We start from the raw sequence: 17,874 nt of genomic DNA on the forward strand, positions 1-17,874 counted from the left end.
AGGAGGCTGGGCACTCTAGAAAGATTTCAGACTACCTGGTGTGCACTTGCTCCTCCCACTATGACCCTCCTCCAAGCCTCAGTTAGAATTCGTGCCTGGCCGAGGTTGGATGCACACTAGGGGCTCTCCTGAGCTCTTAGAAAGAATAGACTTAGGTTTTTTTATTTTCAGTGAGACCTGCTGGCAACAGGCTCACTGCAGCGAGGGACTAAGGGGAGAAGAAGCGAACTCGCCTGCTTGCAGCCGGATTGGGCTTCTTAGGCTACTGGACACCATTAGCTCCAGAGGGATCGACCGCAGGCCCAGTCCTTGGTGTTCGGTCCCGGAGCCGCGCCGCCGTCCCCCTTACAGAGCCAGAAGCAAGAAGATGGTCCGGAAAATCGGCGGCATGAAGACTCTGTCTTCACCAAGGTAGCGCACAGCACTGCAGCTGTGCGCCATTGCTCCTCTCACACTTCACACTCCGGTCACTGAGGGTGCAGGGCGCTGGGGGGGGGGCGCCCTGAGGCAGCAATAATAACACCTTGGCTGGCTAAAATACCTCAATATATAGCCCCAGAGGCTATATATGAGGTAAATACCCCTGCCAGAATTCCATAAAAAGCGGGAGAATAGGCCGCGAAAAAGGGGCGGAGCCTATCTCCTCAGCACACTGGCGCCATTTTTCCCTCACAGCTCGGCTGGAAGGAAGCTCCCTGGCTCTTCCCTGCAATATACAGTAACAGTAAGAGGGAAAAGAGAGGGGGGGCATTAAATTTGGCAGTATATATACATATATTATATGAAAAGCAGCTATTAGGGACATAACTCAGTTAGTCCCTGTATATATATATAGCGCTCTGGTGTGTGCTGGCATACTCTCACTCTGTCCCCCCAAAGGGCTTTTTGTGGGTCCTGTCCTCTGTTGAGCATTCCCTGTGTGTGTGGGGTGTGTCGGTACGGCTGTGTCGACATGTTTGATGAGGATAATGAGGTGGAGGCGGAGCAGATGCATTTTGAAGGGACGTCACCCCCTGCGGGGCAGACACCCGAGTGGATGAACTTATGGAAAGAAATGAGTGCACGTATAGATTCTTTACATAAGAAATTTGACGACATGCCAAATGTGGGACAGCCGGGATCTCAGCTCGTGCCTGTCCAGGTGCCTCAGGGGTCGTCAGGGGCTCTAAAACGCCCGCTACCTCAGTTTGCAGACCCGGATGTCGACACGGATACTGATAACAGTGTCGACGACGATGAGTCAAACCTAATGCCTGTCAGGGCCATTCACTGCATGATTGAGGCAATGAAAGAGGTGTTAAACATTTCTGATTTACATCCAGGTACCACAAAAAAGGGTATTATGTTTGGGGAGAAAAAACTACCCGTAGTTTTTCCCCCATCAGATGAACTAAATGAAGTGTGTGAAGAAGCGTGGCTTTTCCCTGATAAAAAATTTGTAATTCCTAAGAAGGTACTAATGGCGTTCCCTTTCCCGCCAGAGGATAGGTCACGTTGGGAAACACCACCTAGGGTGGATAAAGCGCTCACACGTTTGTCAAAAAAGGTGGCACTACCCTCTCAGGATACGGCCGCCCTTAAGGAGCCTGCTGATAGAAAGCAGGAGGCAATCCTGAAGTCTGTATACACACACTCAGGCATTATACTTAGACCAGCTATTGCGTCAGCTTGGATGTGCAGTGCTGCCGCTGCATGGTCAGAAAAACTGTCAGAAAATATTGACACACTAGACAGAGACACTATTCTGCTAACGATTGACCATATAAAAGATTCAGTCTTATATATGAGAGATGCACAGAGGGAAATTTGCCGGCTGGCATCTAAAGTAAGTGCATTGTCTATCTCTGCTAGGAGATGCTTATGGACTCGTCAGTGGACGGGAGATGCAGATTCCAAGAGGCACATGGAAGTTTTGCCTTATAAAGGGGAGGAATTATTTGGGGATGGTCTCTCCGACCTAGTCTCCACAGCAACGTCTGGGAAGTCAGCATTTTTACCCCATGTTCCCTCACAGCCTAAGAAGGCGCCATTTTATCAGGTTCAGTCCTTTCGGACCCAGAAAAACAAGCGTGGAAAAGGAGGGTCTTTTCTGTCTAGAGGCAGAGGTAGGGGAAAAAGGCTGCAACAGACAGCAGGTTCCCAGGAACAAAAGTCCTCCCCCGCTTCCTCTTCCAAGTCCGCCGCATGACGGTGGGGCTCCACAGGTGGAGCCAGGTACGGTGGGGGCCCGCCTCAGAAATTTCAGCGATCAGTGGGCTCGCTCACAGGTGGATCCCTGGATCCTTCAAGTAGTATCTCAGGGATACATGCTGGAATTCGAGGCGGCTCCAAGGGTATTTACCAAGGTTATGGCGGAAATGATGATACTCCTTCGAAGAAAGGGAGTTTTAATTATCCCGTACTTGGACGATCTCCTAATAAAGGCACGGTCCAAAGAACAGTTGTTGGTGGGAGTAGCACTATCTCAGGAAGTGCTGAACCAGCACGGCTGGATTCTGAATATCCCAAAGTCACAGCTGGTCCCGACGACACGTCTACTGTTCCTGGGGATGATTCTGGACACAGTCCAGAAAAAAGTGTTTCTCCCGGAGGAGAAAGCCAGGGAGTTGTCTTCTCTAGTCAGAGACCTCCTGAAACCAAAACAGGTATCGGTGCATCACTGCACGCGGGTCTTGGGAAAGATGGTAGCTTCTTACGAAGCAATTCCATTCGGCAGGTTCCATGCCAGAATCTTTCAGTGGGACCTGTTGGACAAGTGGTCCGGATCGCATCTTCAGATGCATCGCTTGATAACCCTGTCTGCAAGAACCAGGGTGTCTCTTCTGTGGTGGCTGCAGAGTGCTCATCTTCTGGAGGGTCGCAGATTCGGCATTCAGGACTGGGTCCTGGTGACCACGGATGCCAGCCTGCGAGGCTGGGGGGCAGTCACAAAGGGAAGAAACTTCCAAGGACTATGGACAAGTCAGGAGACTTCCCTTCACATAAATATTCTGGAACTAAGGGCCATCTACAATGCCCTAAGTCAAGCAAAATCCCTGCTCCTACACCAGCCGGTGCTGATCCAGTCAGACAACATCACGGCAGTCGCCCATGTGAATCGACAGGGCGGCACAAGAAGCAGAATGGCAATGACAGAAGCCACAAGAATTCTCCGATGGGCGGAAAATCATGTACTAGCACTGTCAGCAGTGTTCATTCCAGGAGTGGACAACTGGGAAGCAGACTTCCTCAGCAGACACGACCTCCACCCGGGAGAGTGGGGACTTCATCCAGAAGTCTTCCAAATGATTGTACATCAGTGGGATCGTCCACAGGTGGACATGATGGCGTCCCGCCTAAACAAAAAACTAGAGAGGTATTGCGCCAGGTCAAGAGACCCTCAAGCGATAGCTGTGGACGCTCTGGTGACACCGTGGGTGTACCAGTCAGTTTATGTGTTCCCTCCGCTGCCTCTCATACCAAAGGTATTGAGAATAATAAGAAAGCGAGGAGTAAACACAATTCTCGTGGTTCCGGATTGGCCAAGAAGAACATGGTACCCGGAACTTCAAGAGATGATCTCAGAGGACCCGTGGCCTCTGCCGCTAAGACAAGACCTGCTACAGCAGGGGCCCTGTCTGTTCCAAGACTTACCGCGGCTGCGTTTGACGGCATGGCGGTTGAACGCCGGATCCTGAAAGAAAAGGGCATTCCGGAGGAAGTCATTCCTACGCTTATTAAAGCCAGGAAAGAGGTTACAGCAAATCATTATCACCGCATATGGCGGAAATATGTTGCATGGTGTGAGGCCGAAAAGGCCCCAACTGAGGAATTTCAACTAGGTCGATTTCTGCATTTCCTGCAAGCAGGAGTGAATATGGGCCTAAAACTGGGTTCCATTAAGGTACAGATCTCGGCTCTATCGATTTTCTTTCAGAAAGAACTAGTTTCAGTACCTGAAGTTCAGACATTTGTAAAGGGAGTGCTGCATATTCAGCCCCCATATGTGCCTCCTGTGGCACCTTGGGATCTCAACGTGGTGTTGAGTTTCTTAAAATCACATTGGTTTGAACCACTAAAAACCGTGGATCTGAAATATCTCACGTGGAAGGTGGTCATGTTATTGGCCTTGGCTTCTGCCAGGCGAGTATCAGAATTGGCGGCTTTGTCTTATAAAAGCCCTTATCTGATTTTCCATATGGATAGGGCAGAATTGAGGACTCGTCCCCAGTTTCTCCCTAAGGTGGTGTCAGCGTTTCATTTGAACCAGCCTATTGTGGTGCCTGCGGCCACTAGGGACTTGGAGGACTCCAAGTTGTTAGACGTGGTCAGGGCCCTGAAAATATGTTTCCAGGACGGCTGGAGTCAGAAAATCTGACTCGCTGTTTATCCTATATGCACCCAACAAGCTGGGTGCTCCTGCTTCTAAGCAGACTATTGCTCGTTGGATTTGTAGTACAATTCAACTTGCACATTCTGTGGCAGGCCTGCCACAGCCAAAATCTGTCAATGCCCATTCCACAAGGAAGGTGGGCTCATCTTGGGCGGCTGCCCGAGGGGTCTCGGCTTTACAACTTTGCCGAGCTGCTACTTGGTCAGGGGCAAACACGTTTGCAAAATTTTATAAATTTGATACCCTGGCTGAGGAGGACCTGGAGTTCTCTCATTCGGTGTTGCAGAGTCATCCGCACTCTCCCGCCCGTTTGGGAGCTTTGGTATAATCCCCATGGTCCTTACGGAGTTCCCAGCATCCACTAGGACGTCAGAGAAAATAAGAATTTACTCACCGGTAATTCTATTTCTCGTAGTCCGTAGTGGATGCTGGGCGCCCATCCCAAGTGCGGTTTATCTGCAATACTTGTACATAGTTATGGTTAACTAAATCGGGTTATTGTTGAGCCATCTGTTGAGAGGCTCAGTTGTTTCATACTGTTAACTGGGTTTCATATCACGAGTTGTACGGTGTGATTGGTGTGGCTGGTATGAGTCTTACCCGGGATTCAAAATCCTTCCTTATTGTGTACGCTCGTCCGGGCACAGTATCCTATCTGAGGCTTGGAGGAGGGTCATAGTGGGAGGAGCCAGTGCACACCAGGTAGTCTGAAATCTTTCTAGAGTGCCCAGCCTCCTTCGGAGCCCGCTATTCCCCATGGTCCTTACGGATTTCCCAGCATCCACTACGGACTACGAGAAATAGAATTACCGGTGAGTAAATTCTTATTTTTTCCAAGCATAATGGAGAGAACAGGAGCTACAACCACAGCCCGTGTCCTGAGACTAAACTACATACTATTTAAAAAAAACCTAAAATGTGAAAACCAATGTCGAGAGTAAACCTCTAAGGGTATGAAGCAGTTGTGTAATATTATTCAGGCAGACATTTTGGGTTAGTTAATCACTGTCAAATACTTAAATACACAAGTATAAGGGCTGTAGGCTGACCCATGTGTTAAGAAAGAACAACGTGACGTAGCTTGCTGTAATAAATATTGCCCATCTAGGTGGCTACACTCTAGTCTACACCAAGAGAGGCAAAAACAATAAAACAAACAAACATGTAAGCAGGATATATAGTGAGGAATTAAATTAGGTGCTAAGAATTTTTTTTTTTTTTACTCTATTCCCCCCCCTCCAATATTTTTTCCCCCGCACAAAAAAAAAAGGATACATTTTCTCCTTAAAACACACAGGTCCAGTGAAATCTGTGTGTTTTCACTGTAAGCAGCTGTTTCGTAAATCGGGTTTTGCCTGTTGAGGCAGGTGAAACAAAATCTGATAACTTGCAGCTTGTGCAGGTTTATCGGGGATAATTGTTTAGCCCCCAGCGACACAATTACCCAATCGAAGGTAACTGAATTCCCCCCATAGAAGTTAAATAGAAAGAAGTGGGGTACATCCCTGACGCATACGACACCAGAAATAATATTGGGTATCAATTGCCGTAGTTGAAATCTTGAGTGAAGATTACCAGACCACGAAAGTATACATAAATAACAAAATATTCAAATAACAGCTGTACATTTTATTTAAAAAAATCTTGCTACGTGTGTTGTGTGAGCTGAAACCACAAGCAATCAGGTAATATAGGAATATCACTTAGCGGGCTTGTCACTTTGCTATAGAACTTGTCATGGATAATGTCATAATCTATTCTGAGTGAAACATCGTGGTGCTGTTCATGGAAGTTGCATGAAAACGTATAGTTGTTTTGGTTTTGCAGTTTATTAGTTCATCCTTATTCTGCCTGACTATCTAATTTCTGAAATTTACTCAACATATTATAGAAGGGCTGATCAAATCCTGGCCAGCAGTGCACCTTAATATGTGACTTGATGACTTGTATATTCCTCTAATTTGTGTATATTCCTCTAATTACCTTTAATTAAATTGGGCAGGAACCATTGAAACAAAAATGTATTATGTTAAGTGTAACTAGTTATGTTATACTATTAGGATTATAAAATGATGTGAGGTAGATGTATGAAGTACCGTTATGGGGGTTTAGTGGTATCAGTGCACATTATGTGCTCTGATATTGCTTCTCCCCCATGTGTGAATTCAGAGATGTGTGCTACATGAAGCGCCCCTGTCCCTATCAGCCCTGCTATCTACAAGATAGAGCACCAATATGCTAGGCAATATATGATTACAGCTTACACCATCACCACAGCAGGGACAGCACTTTCCCTGGCTGCTGCATCTGCCGGGCTTCATGGAAGATATCCCAAGGCTTACGAGATATCCTGCATGCCCAGTGGAGCCATCTTGGAGGTGACACAGTGAGTCAGAACTAGGCTAATGCGCTGTGGCCTATGGTGGGGATCGCCAGAGTTTTCACTTCCCCACTCCGGCAAACAAGATGCTCATACATCTCGTTGCTACTGCTTCGCCTTGGTAAAGAGGTGCAGCAGGAAACACTATAGTAGCACAGTATGTGCCGCATAATACATCTTCCCCTGTGTGTGGAAGCACTAATGTTTAACGGTATATCACCAGCTGTCACATTTCAAAGCCACGTGTGACTTATAAAACCTGAACTGTTTGGGGTCCTGAAGACTGAGTTTGATAACCCCTGTCTTATGTAATATTAAAATGTTGGTCTTCTAATTTACATTTGGCAGAATATAAATGAGGTCATTATATTATCTGCTGTGGAATGGATGTATGTGTATAGCCCCATTCTATTGTGTTATTTAATTGCTGATTTCTACATTTTGGAGATATTTGTCCAAGCTTTTGTTAGCACTCCACAAATTGCAGAAACAGAAGTTTGTGTGTTTGTCTATTACACAAGGTCACAGAGCAAGACCACACGAGCTGTGGTACTGTGTGAGAAGGGTCTGTGATGAATGGGAAGCGTCTGTGTACTGTAGGCCGTGGTGATGGGTAGGAAGGGTCTGTTTTACCATAGAGCGTGATGATGAGTGGGAAGGGTCTGCTCCTGTAGGCCTTGGTGATGGATAGGAAGAATCTGTTTTAATGTGGGCCATGGTGATGGGTGGGTAGGATCTGCTTACTGTAGGCCATGGTGATGGTTGGGAAGTGTCTGTGTACTGTAAACCGCGGTGATGGGTTGGAAGGGTCTGTTTTACTGTAGGCTGTGGTAATGGTTTGGAAGGGACTGTTTTACTGTAGGCCGTGGTGATGGGTGGAAAGGGTCTGTTTTATCGTAGACCATGGTGATGGGAGGGGAGGGTCTGTTTTTCTGTAGGCTGTGGTGATGGGTGGGAAGGGTCTGCTTACTGTAGGCCCTGGTGATGGATGGGAAGGATCTGTTTTAATGTGGGCCATGGTGATGGATGGGAAGGGTCTGTTTTACTGTAGGCCATGGTGATGGGTGGGAAGGGTCTGTTTTACTGTAGGCCGTGGTGATGGGTGGGAACAGTCTGTGTATTGTATGTCTAGGTGATGGGTGTGACTGGTCCATATGCTATAGTTCAAGGATTAGATTTACAGGTACATTGGTTTCTTATTCACAATATCATATTATCACATTGTTCCTGCAGGAGGATGATCGGTACGAGCAGTCAAGTGACGTGCGGACACAACTTAAGTTCTTTGAGCAGCTCGACCAAATAGAGAAACAGAGAAAGGATGAACAGGAGAGAGAGATTCTCATGCGGGCAGCAAAGGTCAGTGTGTATGTTCCACAAAATGTGTTTTTTTTTTTTTTGTTTTTTTGTTTTTTTTTTGTAGGTGCAGTGCTAATAACTTGCTCTTAAATAAAACTGTCTGTATACAGGTTCAGATAAAATGTAATTGTTTTATCAGTTTGATTGCTGAGCTGTTAAGGGCGGTACAAACTGAGAGAGCCTTGCTTAATTTCTAAGCAATCTGACTAAGTTGCTTAGAAATTAAGTATGGATCTCTCCGTGTGTATGCGCCATAGCGATGCGCGGTTCCAAGCACCGCCATCGCCGGTACTAGATTGACCTGCATGCAGGCCAAATCTAGTTAGATCGTTCATTTCACCGCTGGGTGAAATGAGCGTTCCCCCCGCGCCCCATCGTCCCCTGCTCAGCGTTCTGTGCTAGCAGATGTGGCAAAAGTGCTACCCAGTTATTTCACATGACTAATACAGTTTTACTTTCTTTGGCCTCACAGTCTCGGTCACGGCAGGAAGATCCTGAACAGTTACGGCTAAAACAGAAAGCTAAGGAGGTCAGTATAATATTTGACATTTGTGATTATGTCCTTTCATATATGATAGTCCTAATTAAATCCTTCTCTTCCTTCCCTTCCCTCAACAGATGCAACAGCAGGAATTGGCACAAATGAGGCAGAGAGACGCCAATTTAACAGCGTTAGCAGCTATTGGCCCTCGAAAAAAGAGGAAAGTGGAATCACCGGGCCCCGGTTCTGGGTCAGAGGTCAGTATCTGCTCTGGAACTCTTATTTCCATTGAAAAGAAGGCTAGAGGAAAACTGTGGTAGTCAGAACCATTACTTCTCAATGTGACTTGTTTAGAGTACACAGAAATTTTCATCCTTGTGAAGTCATTGCATTGTTTCCCACATTGAGACTGAAGAAGCTTTGTGTAATATAGCTATAACCTAAGCCAGAAGTAACTTTGGATGGCAGGCCATACTGACACTTGAGTTTAACATTTTCCATCAGGAACTGTTAGACAGTGGAATCCTGTGCAGCATATGCATGAGGTGTGGCTTGTGTTCTCAGGTAACTCCTGACGTTGAAGATGGAGCTTTAGATGCTTTATATACGTGGTGGTGTACTTTGGACCTGATTCAGTATCAGTAGCAGATTATGCTAAATAGCAGAATCTGCCACTGCTTGCACTCGCATGCTGGGGGTCGCCCAGCACAGGTTCCCCTCCGATGGCCGTCGCTGTCAATCATAATGTGATTGCATCCTTCCAGGATGTGATCGCACGGTGAGGGGTTTCTTATGCGATAATTCGGTAATCTGCGGGCCTTACTGAATAAGGCTGTTAGGGTAGAACATACCTCCCTTAAGAATGACACATTTTCTGCTACGTCCTAGAGGATACTGGGGTTCCATTTAGTACCATGGGGTATAGGCGGGTCCACTAGGAGTCATGGGCACTTTAAGAATTTGATAGTGTGGGCTGGCTCCTCCCTCTATGCCCCTCCTACCAGACTCAGTTTAGAAAATGTCCCCGGAGAAGCCGGTCACGCTGAAGGAAGCTCCTGAATAGTTTTCTGCATTTATTTTCTATGTTTGTTGTTTTCAGGCAGGGCTGGTTGGCACCAGCCTGCCTGCTTCGTGGGACTTAGGGGGGTTAAAGGCCCAACCTCTTGAAGGGTTAATGGTCCCGTTCCCCGCTGACAGGACACAGAATGAAGAGCGGTGAATACTGAGCCGGCGTCCCGGTTAGCAGGGTGCCAGCCACTATGGCGGCACGAGGGCACGGAGAAGCACGGGGCAGAATGTGTCTCCAGACACAGTACACTGTACACAGTACCCAAACTAGCAAACAGCCTTAAAACTGTTCTGCTCCATTTTAAGCACACAAATAACCTTAGCCAGTATAAAAAAAAGCGGAAATACAGCGCGTCATTGAAGGGGCGGGGCTTTACTATGAGAGGATCCAGCAGCTCACCAGCGCCATTTTCCCTATGCAGTGGACACAGACACTGACTGACAGGGACGCACAGCTCCTCCGGTGTGACTCCAGATTACCTTAGCGGTACCAGGGGGTCAAAGCAGGGAGGGAGCGACTATAAGTGTACTAAGTCCCCTATCAGGGTACTTAGTCTGCGACCGGCTAAGCTTGGCATTAGCGGTGTTGGCTGGCTCCAAACAACTCTGTGTCTCCCTTAACGGCTCTTTGTGGGTTACTTGTGCTTAACCTGTTCCTGTGTGTGTGTGCTGTCACATTTACGTTATGTCAGGCAAAGAGTGTGTTTCTTGTACAGCAGAGTGTTCCTCCTCACCAGGGGGCTCACTACTGGGTACTCAGGGTTCACAGAATAGCGGGGCTGAACCGGAGTGTTTTCATTCTCTTAAAGGAATGATCTCCACTCTTTCTACAAAATTGTTCCGCAATGAGAAAGAGACACAATACTTAAAACAGACTGTGGATGAGTTTATGAAAAGAGACTCAGTCCCCAAAACAGCATCTCAATCCCCTCCCATTTGTCCGCAACAGCGATCTCTGGCCCATATCCTGCAGTCTGACGCTGACAGGTCAGACATGGAGGGGGGGGGGGATGCAGCTCTGTCACAGGGAATAGATGCTCTTAAAGAGGCTTTGTTCAGCATATTCCTGATAAGGTGTCAGAGGAATGTGAGGAATCTTATTTTAATGTAAAGAAGAAGTGCTCAGTTACTTTCCTTGTGTCAAAGGAATTGAATACCCTGTTTTAAGAACCATGGGTTAATCCTGATAAGAAGTTTCAGATCCCTAAAAGGTTGCTCTCATCTTTTCCTTTTCCTCTGGAGGATAGGAAAAATGGGAAAATCCACCGATAGTGGACACATCAGTCTCTAGGCTGTCACGTAAAATTGTAATGCCTGTTCTTGGTGCAGCCTCCCTGAAAGATACGGCTGATTGTAAAATTGAGACTACACTCAAATCATTGTACACAGCTGCTGGGGTGGCCCAAAGACCCACTATTACATGTGCATGGATCACTAAAGCCATTGCTAAATGGTTAGTGAACCTAATTGATGGGTTAGATTCCTTATCTAGGGGGGATGTTGTCTTACTCCTGCTGCATATACAGGACTCTGCGAACTTTATGGTGGAAGCCATAAAGGAAATAGGCGTGCTTAACTCAGGCACCACCACTATGGCAGTGTCTGCACACGGGCTTGTGGCTACGCCAGTGGACTGCTGACGAGGACTCTAGGAAAAAGCGCGGAAGGCCTACAATTCACAGGAGACGCCTTGTTTAGATACTACTGCGGGTAAGTATACGTATCTTCCTTCCGCAGCCCCCCCCAACCAAGAAGACTTATTCAGCTTCTAAGTTACAGTCCTTTCGGGCAGCCAAGTTCAAGGGCAAATCCAGAGGTGCTTCTACGTTCTCCAGCGGTGCAAGAGGTAAACCACGCAAACCATCAACTGCAGGTGCTCAGGAACAGAGCTCAGGCTCTGCTTCCTCAAAGACTTCAGCATGATGGTGGACCCCCAATGCCTGGAAGGCTGTCAGACGGGGGCCAGACTACAATTCTTCAGTCAGATCTGGTCAAATTCGTGCCAGGATCCCTGGGTCATAGATCTTATTTCCCAGGGCTACAGACTGGAGTTCCAAAAACTCCATCCTCACAAATTCTTCAAATCAGGCTTGCCAGTTTCACAAGAGGCAAGTATAACTTTACAGCATGCCATCCAAAAACTGGTAGACTCAGGTCATTGTTCCAGTTCCACCTCATCTACTAAACAAGGGGTATTATTTCAACTTGTTCGTAGTACCGAAGCCGGACGGTTCGGTAAGACCAATTCTGAACCTCAAATCTTTGAACCCGTACTTACGAGTGTTCAAATTCAAGATGGAGTCTCTGAGAGCGGTGATCTCAGGTCTGGAGGAGGAGGAATTCCTAGTGTCTCTGGATATCAAGGATGTGTACTTTCATATTCCGATCTGGCCCGCCTCATCAGGCTTATCTCCAGTTTGCACTGTAGGACTGTCACTACCAGTTCCAGGCCCTGCCGTTTGGTCTCCCCACGGCACCGAGGGTGTTCACCAAGGTGATGGCAGAGATGATGTTTCTACTCTGCAAACAGGGAGTGAACATAATTCCGTATCTGGACGATCTCCTGCTAAAAGCGCTGTCCAGGGAAAGGTTGCTGGACAGCATTGCTCTCTCAACCAAACTCCTCCAGGATCACAGGTGGATTCTGAACCTTCCGATATCTCACCTAGAGCCAACACGGAGGCTCCCATTCCTGGGAATGATGCTGGACATGGAATCACAAAAGGTGTTTCTTCCGTTGCAAAAGGCATTGGTAATTCAGTCGATGGTTCGAGATGTCCTGAAGCCAACTCGGGTGTCTGTGCACCTGTGCATTGGCCTTCTGGGAAAATGGTGGCCTCAGCCTCAGAGGTTGGGGAACAGTCACCAAGGGGGTGCAGTCATCCTTCCAATCAACATTCTGGAACTCAGGGCCATATACAACGCCCTTCTGCAGGCCTCACATCTTCTTCAAGATCGGGCAATTCAGGTCCAGTTGGACAATGTGACGGCAGTAACGTAAATAAACCGACAGGGCGGAACGAAAAGCAGAGCAGCAATGTCAGGTGTCAAGAATTCTCCTCTGGGCAGAAAGAAACGCTGTGGCGTTGTCAGCGGCCTTCATTCCAGGAGTAGACAACTGGGAAGCAGACTTCCTCAGCAGACACGACCTGCACCCGGGGGAGTAGGGCCTTCACCCGGAAGTGTTCAGGTGCTTGACAAGTCGATGGGGATATCCACAGATCGACATGATGGCCTCTCGTCTCAACAAGAAGCTCAGGCGGTATTGTTCCAGGTCGAAAGACCCACAGGCGGTGGTGATAGACGCCCTGACAACTCCATGGGTCTATCAGATGGTGTACATGTTTCTTCCACTTCCTCTGATCCCAAGAATTCTAAAACAAATAAAAAGAGAAAAGGTTCAGACAATATTCATTGCTCCGGACTGGCCAAGAAGGGCCTGGTACGCGGACCTTCTAGAGATGCTCCTCGAAGTTCCGTGGCCTCTACCTCTTCGCGAGGTTTATCTGCAACAGGGCCCGTTCGTCTATCAGGACTTACCGCAGCTACGTTTGACGGCATGGAAGTTGAACGGCTGATTCTAGCCAGGAGAGGGATCTCTAACAAGGTTATCCCGACTATGATCAAAGCCAGGAAGGGGGTAACGTCTAGGCATTACCATCGTATTTGGAAGAAATACGTCTCTTGGTGTGAGAGCAGAAATTATTCTGCGGTGGAATTTCATCTGGGACGTTTTCTGCTTTTTCGTGGATGGCGTGGATGTGGGCCTGCGTCTGGGCTCCATAAAAGTACAGATTTCGGCCTTGTCCATTTTCTTTCAGAAACAATTGGCTTCTCTCCCTTAGGTCCAGACGTTCTTGAAAGGTGTTCTGCACATCCAACCTCCCTTTGTGCCTCCCACGGCACCTTGGGATCTCAATGTGGTGCTGCAGTTCCTCCAATCTGACTGGTTTGAACCGTTACAGGAGGTGGACGTAAAATATCTTGCGTGGAAGACCATCACACTGTTGGCCTTGTCAAGACGTGTGTCGGAGCTGGGGTCTTTGTCTCACAAAAGTCCCTATTTAGTTTTCCATGAGGACAGAGCTGAACTCAGACCTCGTCAGCAATTTCTTCCTAAAGTGGTGGACGCATTTCACATCAACCAATCTATTGTGGTTGCGGTTGTCACCGACACCTCTGCTACTTCAAATTCTTTAGATGAATTGAGGGCTTTGAAGGTGCATGTGAAAAGAACAGCTCATCACAGAAAGACGGACTCGCTGTTTGTTCTTTATGATCCCAATAAGATTGGGTGTCCTGTTTCAAAGCAGACAATTGCACGCTGGATCAGACTTACTATCCAACATGCTTATTCCACGGCAAGTATCCGTGTCCAAAATCTGTACAGGCCCACTCTACTAGGTCGGTCGGTTCTTCCTGGGCGGCTGCCCGGGGTGTCTCGGCTTTACAGCTCTGCCGAGCAGCTACTTGGTCAGGTTCGAACACGTTTGCTAAGTTCTACAAGTTCGATACTTTGGCCTCTGAAGACTTTCAATTTGGTCAGTCAGTTCTGCAGGAACCTCAGCACCCTCCCACCCAGTTTGGGAGCTTTGGTACATCCCCATGGCACTAAATGGACCCCAGTATCCTGTAGGACATAAGGGAAAATAGGATTTTAATTACCTACCGGTAAATCCTTTTCTCGTAGTCCGTAGAGAATACTGGGCGCCCGCCCAGTGCTTCGTTCTTCCTGCACTGTTACTTGGTTAAGTAATGTTGGTTCAGCCGTTGCTGTTCCTGTTTCAAATTTGGTTAGCTTGGCTTTCCTCTTGTTGTGTGTGCTGGTTCGGAATCTCACCACTATCCTTATCAATCCTTCTCTCACAGTATGTCCATCTCCTCGGGCACAGTTTCCTAGACTGAGTCTGGTAGGAGGGGCATAGAGGGAGGAGCCAGCCCACACTATCAAATTCTTAAAGTGCCCATGACTCCTAGTCTATACCCCATATAACTAAATGGACCCTAGTATCCTCTACGGACTACAAGAAAAGGATTTACCGGTAGGTAATTAAAATCCTATTTTCTGTACATACAGTAATTGTTAAAGGCGAGAGCTATTTATTTTTGTCAATTTTAAGGTCTGCAAATCTGTATCTTTAAAGCAATGAGTCTGTTCTGCAGATCTCCAGAGGACAGTAATTTCAGTCTAGAAATACAAAAAAGGTTGATAGTGATTGTATGAACTTTAAAACTTTGTATGATGCCAGTTAGCAGGTTTTAGTCTATTGCAGAAATATAGGAATATTTGCACCACTTGTAAAAGTACATAACAAATTGCGGGAGGCAGTCAATTTACGGGCTGTCAGTAGACCAATGCCGGGATCCTGGCGGCGAGCGCAGCTTGTCCCCTCGCGGGCTCGCCATGCTTTGGGCCCAGAGGCAACCTTTGGTCACCACAGGGTTATATTCCTCCAAGGTGGTGGTGAGGACCACCCCCTAAGTGGGGATTTCAGCCGGCGGTCGGCATTCCGACAGCCGGTATTTCACCGGGTGTCGGGATTCCTGCGTCGCTATCCTGACAGCTGCAATATCATACTGATCCCCAAATTGCAAGTATATGACCCTGCTTCCCTTACCAAATTAACCAATATTGCATGGTTTCCGGAGCAAATCATTGAGGCAGATGATGGTGTTGACTTGCATATTTGCACAGTGAGAAGGTCTTATTCCATGAGAAGTTCAGTCTAGCTGCATCTGGTCCTTCTGTATAATGGCTGAGCTGGGCCATCTATTGTGTCATTATGTACAATAACTGCACAGGTTTCCTCACAGATGTTACACTAACTCACTGCAAGATATACACTTCTGTCCTCTGTAGTCACCTAGTAAATTCCGGGAACCAGGGATACCTTGTTTAATTTTAGAAGTGTTCTACAATATGTTTGGGATTTTTGTATTTTTTATTTGTAATTGTTTCTATTAAATATCCCATTTAATGGCTGCATCGGTTTTGAGTTCAGCTGCAAGAGAGTGCTGTTAAACCCCGCAGCCTGTGTTATCCGTCTAATCTGCACTGTGTCCTCTCCCTAGGCATTGAGCACAAGTTCAACACCCTCCAGCAGTTCTGGGGCAGGCAGCAGCAGACAGTTTACAAGACAAAGGATAACGCGAGTCAATCTCAGGGACCTCATATTTTGTTTGGAAAACGAACGAGAGACAAGCCATTCACTATTGCTATATAAAGCATTCCTTAAGTGAAAAACAAATAAAACAAAAACTCAACAAAAATGGAAAAGATCAAGGTATTTTTTTTTTTTTTTTTTTACAAAGACGACACCCCCCCACTCCTTGCCGGGACTATTTTATATTTTGCAGATTCTTTTGCCTTTTTATTTGTTTTTGACATGGCAATTGTTTAACAGCAATCCAAAATCTATCCATTTTTAAATATATACTGCTTCACGAAAACTCCCTTGTTGGCAAACGGTGCGGTAAGCTGCAAGAGACCAGATTTCCTGGATGGACAAGTCGACGTTGAGAAAAGCTGCCTTCTGCAAAAACAAGCCATATGTGGAATAGATTTTGTTTTTAAAGAATGGATTCTTTTTTAAAACCCTGTTTTTACTCTCTGTTCACACCAGTGAACTGGATATTATGAGCATTTTGCCCTTTTAATAAATGGTCACCACTTTTTTTGCAGATGGCAGAGCCAAATTTGCTCCCTTCCTTCTCATATTTATTGGTTTTACCTGCTCGAGCACATGGGATCCACATACCAGAATCCTCTTTGCCTTTCTAATTTTAGTAAATCTACACTTTTTGTGTGTGTGTGTTTTCTTTTATTATTCAAATGAACCTCAACCTTCAAATCATTTTCCACAATAAAACTTTAGAGAAGTGTTTATCTGTAGGTAAACAAATTGAAATTTTGGTGGGGGATGGGGCAGGGAATTTTTTTTTTTTTACCACGCTATGCTATCATGCTTTTTTTATTTGCAAATATATTTCCTGCCGGCGCATATATATATATATATATATATATATATATATATATATATATATATATATATATATATATATATATATAATATGCGCATCATTTTCATTTATGTTTCATGAGATGAACGCTCTTCACCTGCACTCTGCCAGAGACTCCTGTGTTTATTGCACAGAGGGGTATAAATTAAAGCTTAGTTTTTGTTCTCGCCCTCCCCTGTCCTCTGATACACAGTCTACATAGCTTGCTGCGATATGTTGGGTAGTTACTGTAGATAAGTTTTGGCACATGATAGTGGGGGAGGGGGAATAGTATAACATGAAGTCCCCCATTCTACCACTAATTACTATATAAAAACCATAATTATTTTGTTAATAACAGTATGCAAGCTTTGGAGACAAACTTTCTGTCGCCATGGCAATAGCCCGTCTTTGTACCTATTTTTTTATTGCGGAAAAATAAATATACTAATTGGTTCTTTATATTTTCAGAGGTTACTGTATTAAACTGTTGATTGGTAATACTTTTATGAGTGTAAATAGTCTGGCTTTGTGTGTTCCCCTTATTACAGAAATCTCTGCCTTGTTCACAGAACTCTGATCAGTATTTGTATCTGACCGCTGTTACATCACAATGTCGTCTCCCCCCGCCCGCCGATCTTGTCTTTCCATTTTGTTTTCTTGTACATTTTGCACAGTTACTTGTTCATATGTAAATATATTACTTTCAAAAATGAAGTTTTTAATTGCTATTGTTTTATATAGGATTGAAAGAAAATTAACTCCTTTATTAAAAACGAATTTATCTGTACAATGTGTTTGTATTGGTTATTATGGTCATGCTATAATGCTGACACAACTGTAAAATTCTTCTATGGACCGGCAATGCATGCATTTTCCCTGCATATACTCTATTTAGGAGGGACAGAATGGGAAAAATTGGAGGAGTAGCAATGTATGTGAAAAACAGCATAAATATTACTTTAATACAAAACATTGAAACAAAACTGTGGCCTTTTGGGTGACCATGGAAACAGGGAATAAGGACATAATTCGCACTGGGGTGATCTGTAGACCACCAGGACAGGGAGAAATATTTGGAAGGTACCTAATGCATGTCATCACTAGAATGTTTTTGAAAGGAGAGGTCATAATCATTGGAGACTTTAATTGAAACGGTAAGGTGTCTCTTGCAAGTTCCATTAGAAGTGGTGACTTTATGAATTCCTTGCAAGG

The 17,874-nt window shown here is 45.8% G+C and overlaps 1 protein-coding gene across 2 annotated transcripts in view; it reads left to right on the plus strand.

Annotated features, from left to right (window-relative positions):
• The window catches only part of TAF4 (TATA-box binding protein associated factor 4), a 222,454-nt gene extending 205,031 nt beyond the window's left edge, over positions 1–17,423 (plus strand). Inside the window, exons 13-16 of one of the 2 annotated variants that reach the window (XM_063959325.1) lie at positions 7,986–8,111; positions 8,584–8,640; positions 8,730–8,849; positions 15,733–17,423. In XM_063959325.1, the coding sequence (XP_063815395.1) occupies positions 7,986–8,111; positions 8,584–8,640; positions 8,730–8,849; positions 15,733–15,900 (471 nt within the window). In that variant the 3' untranslated portion in view covers positions 15,901–17,423. The remainder of the gene's footprint in view (positions 1–7,985; positions 8,112–8,583; positions 8,641–8,729; positions 8,850–15,732) is intronic. The other variant, XM_063959326.1, reaches the window with a different exon arrangement.
• Positions 17,424–17,874: the final 451 nt, after the last annotated feature.

The sequence above is a fragment of the Pseudophryne corroboree genome, chromosome 3 (assembly GCF_028390025.1).
Source record: "Pseudophryne corroboree isolate aPseCor3 chromosome 3, aPseCor3.hap2, whole genome shotgun sequence".
In the NCBI taxonomy this organism is placed as follows: Eukaryota; Metazoa; Chordata; class Amphibia; order Anura; family Myobatrachidae; genus Pseudophryne; species Pseudophryne corroboree.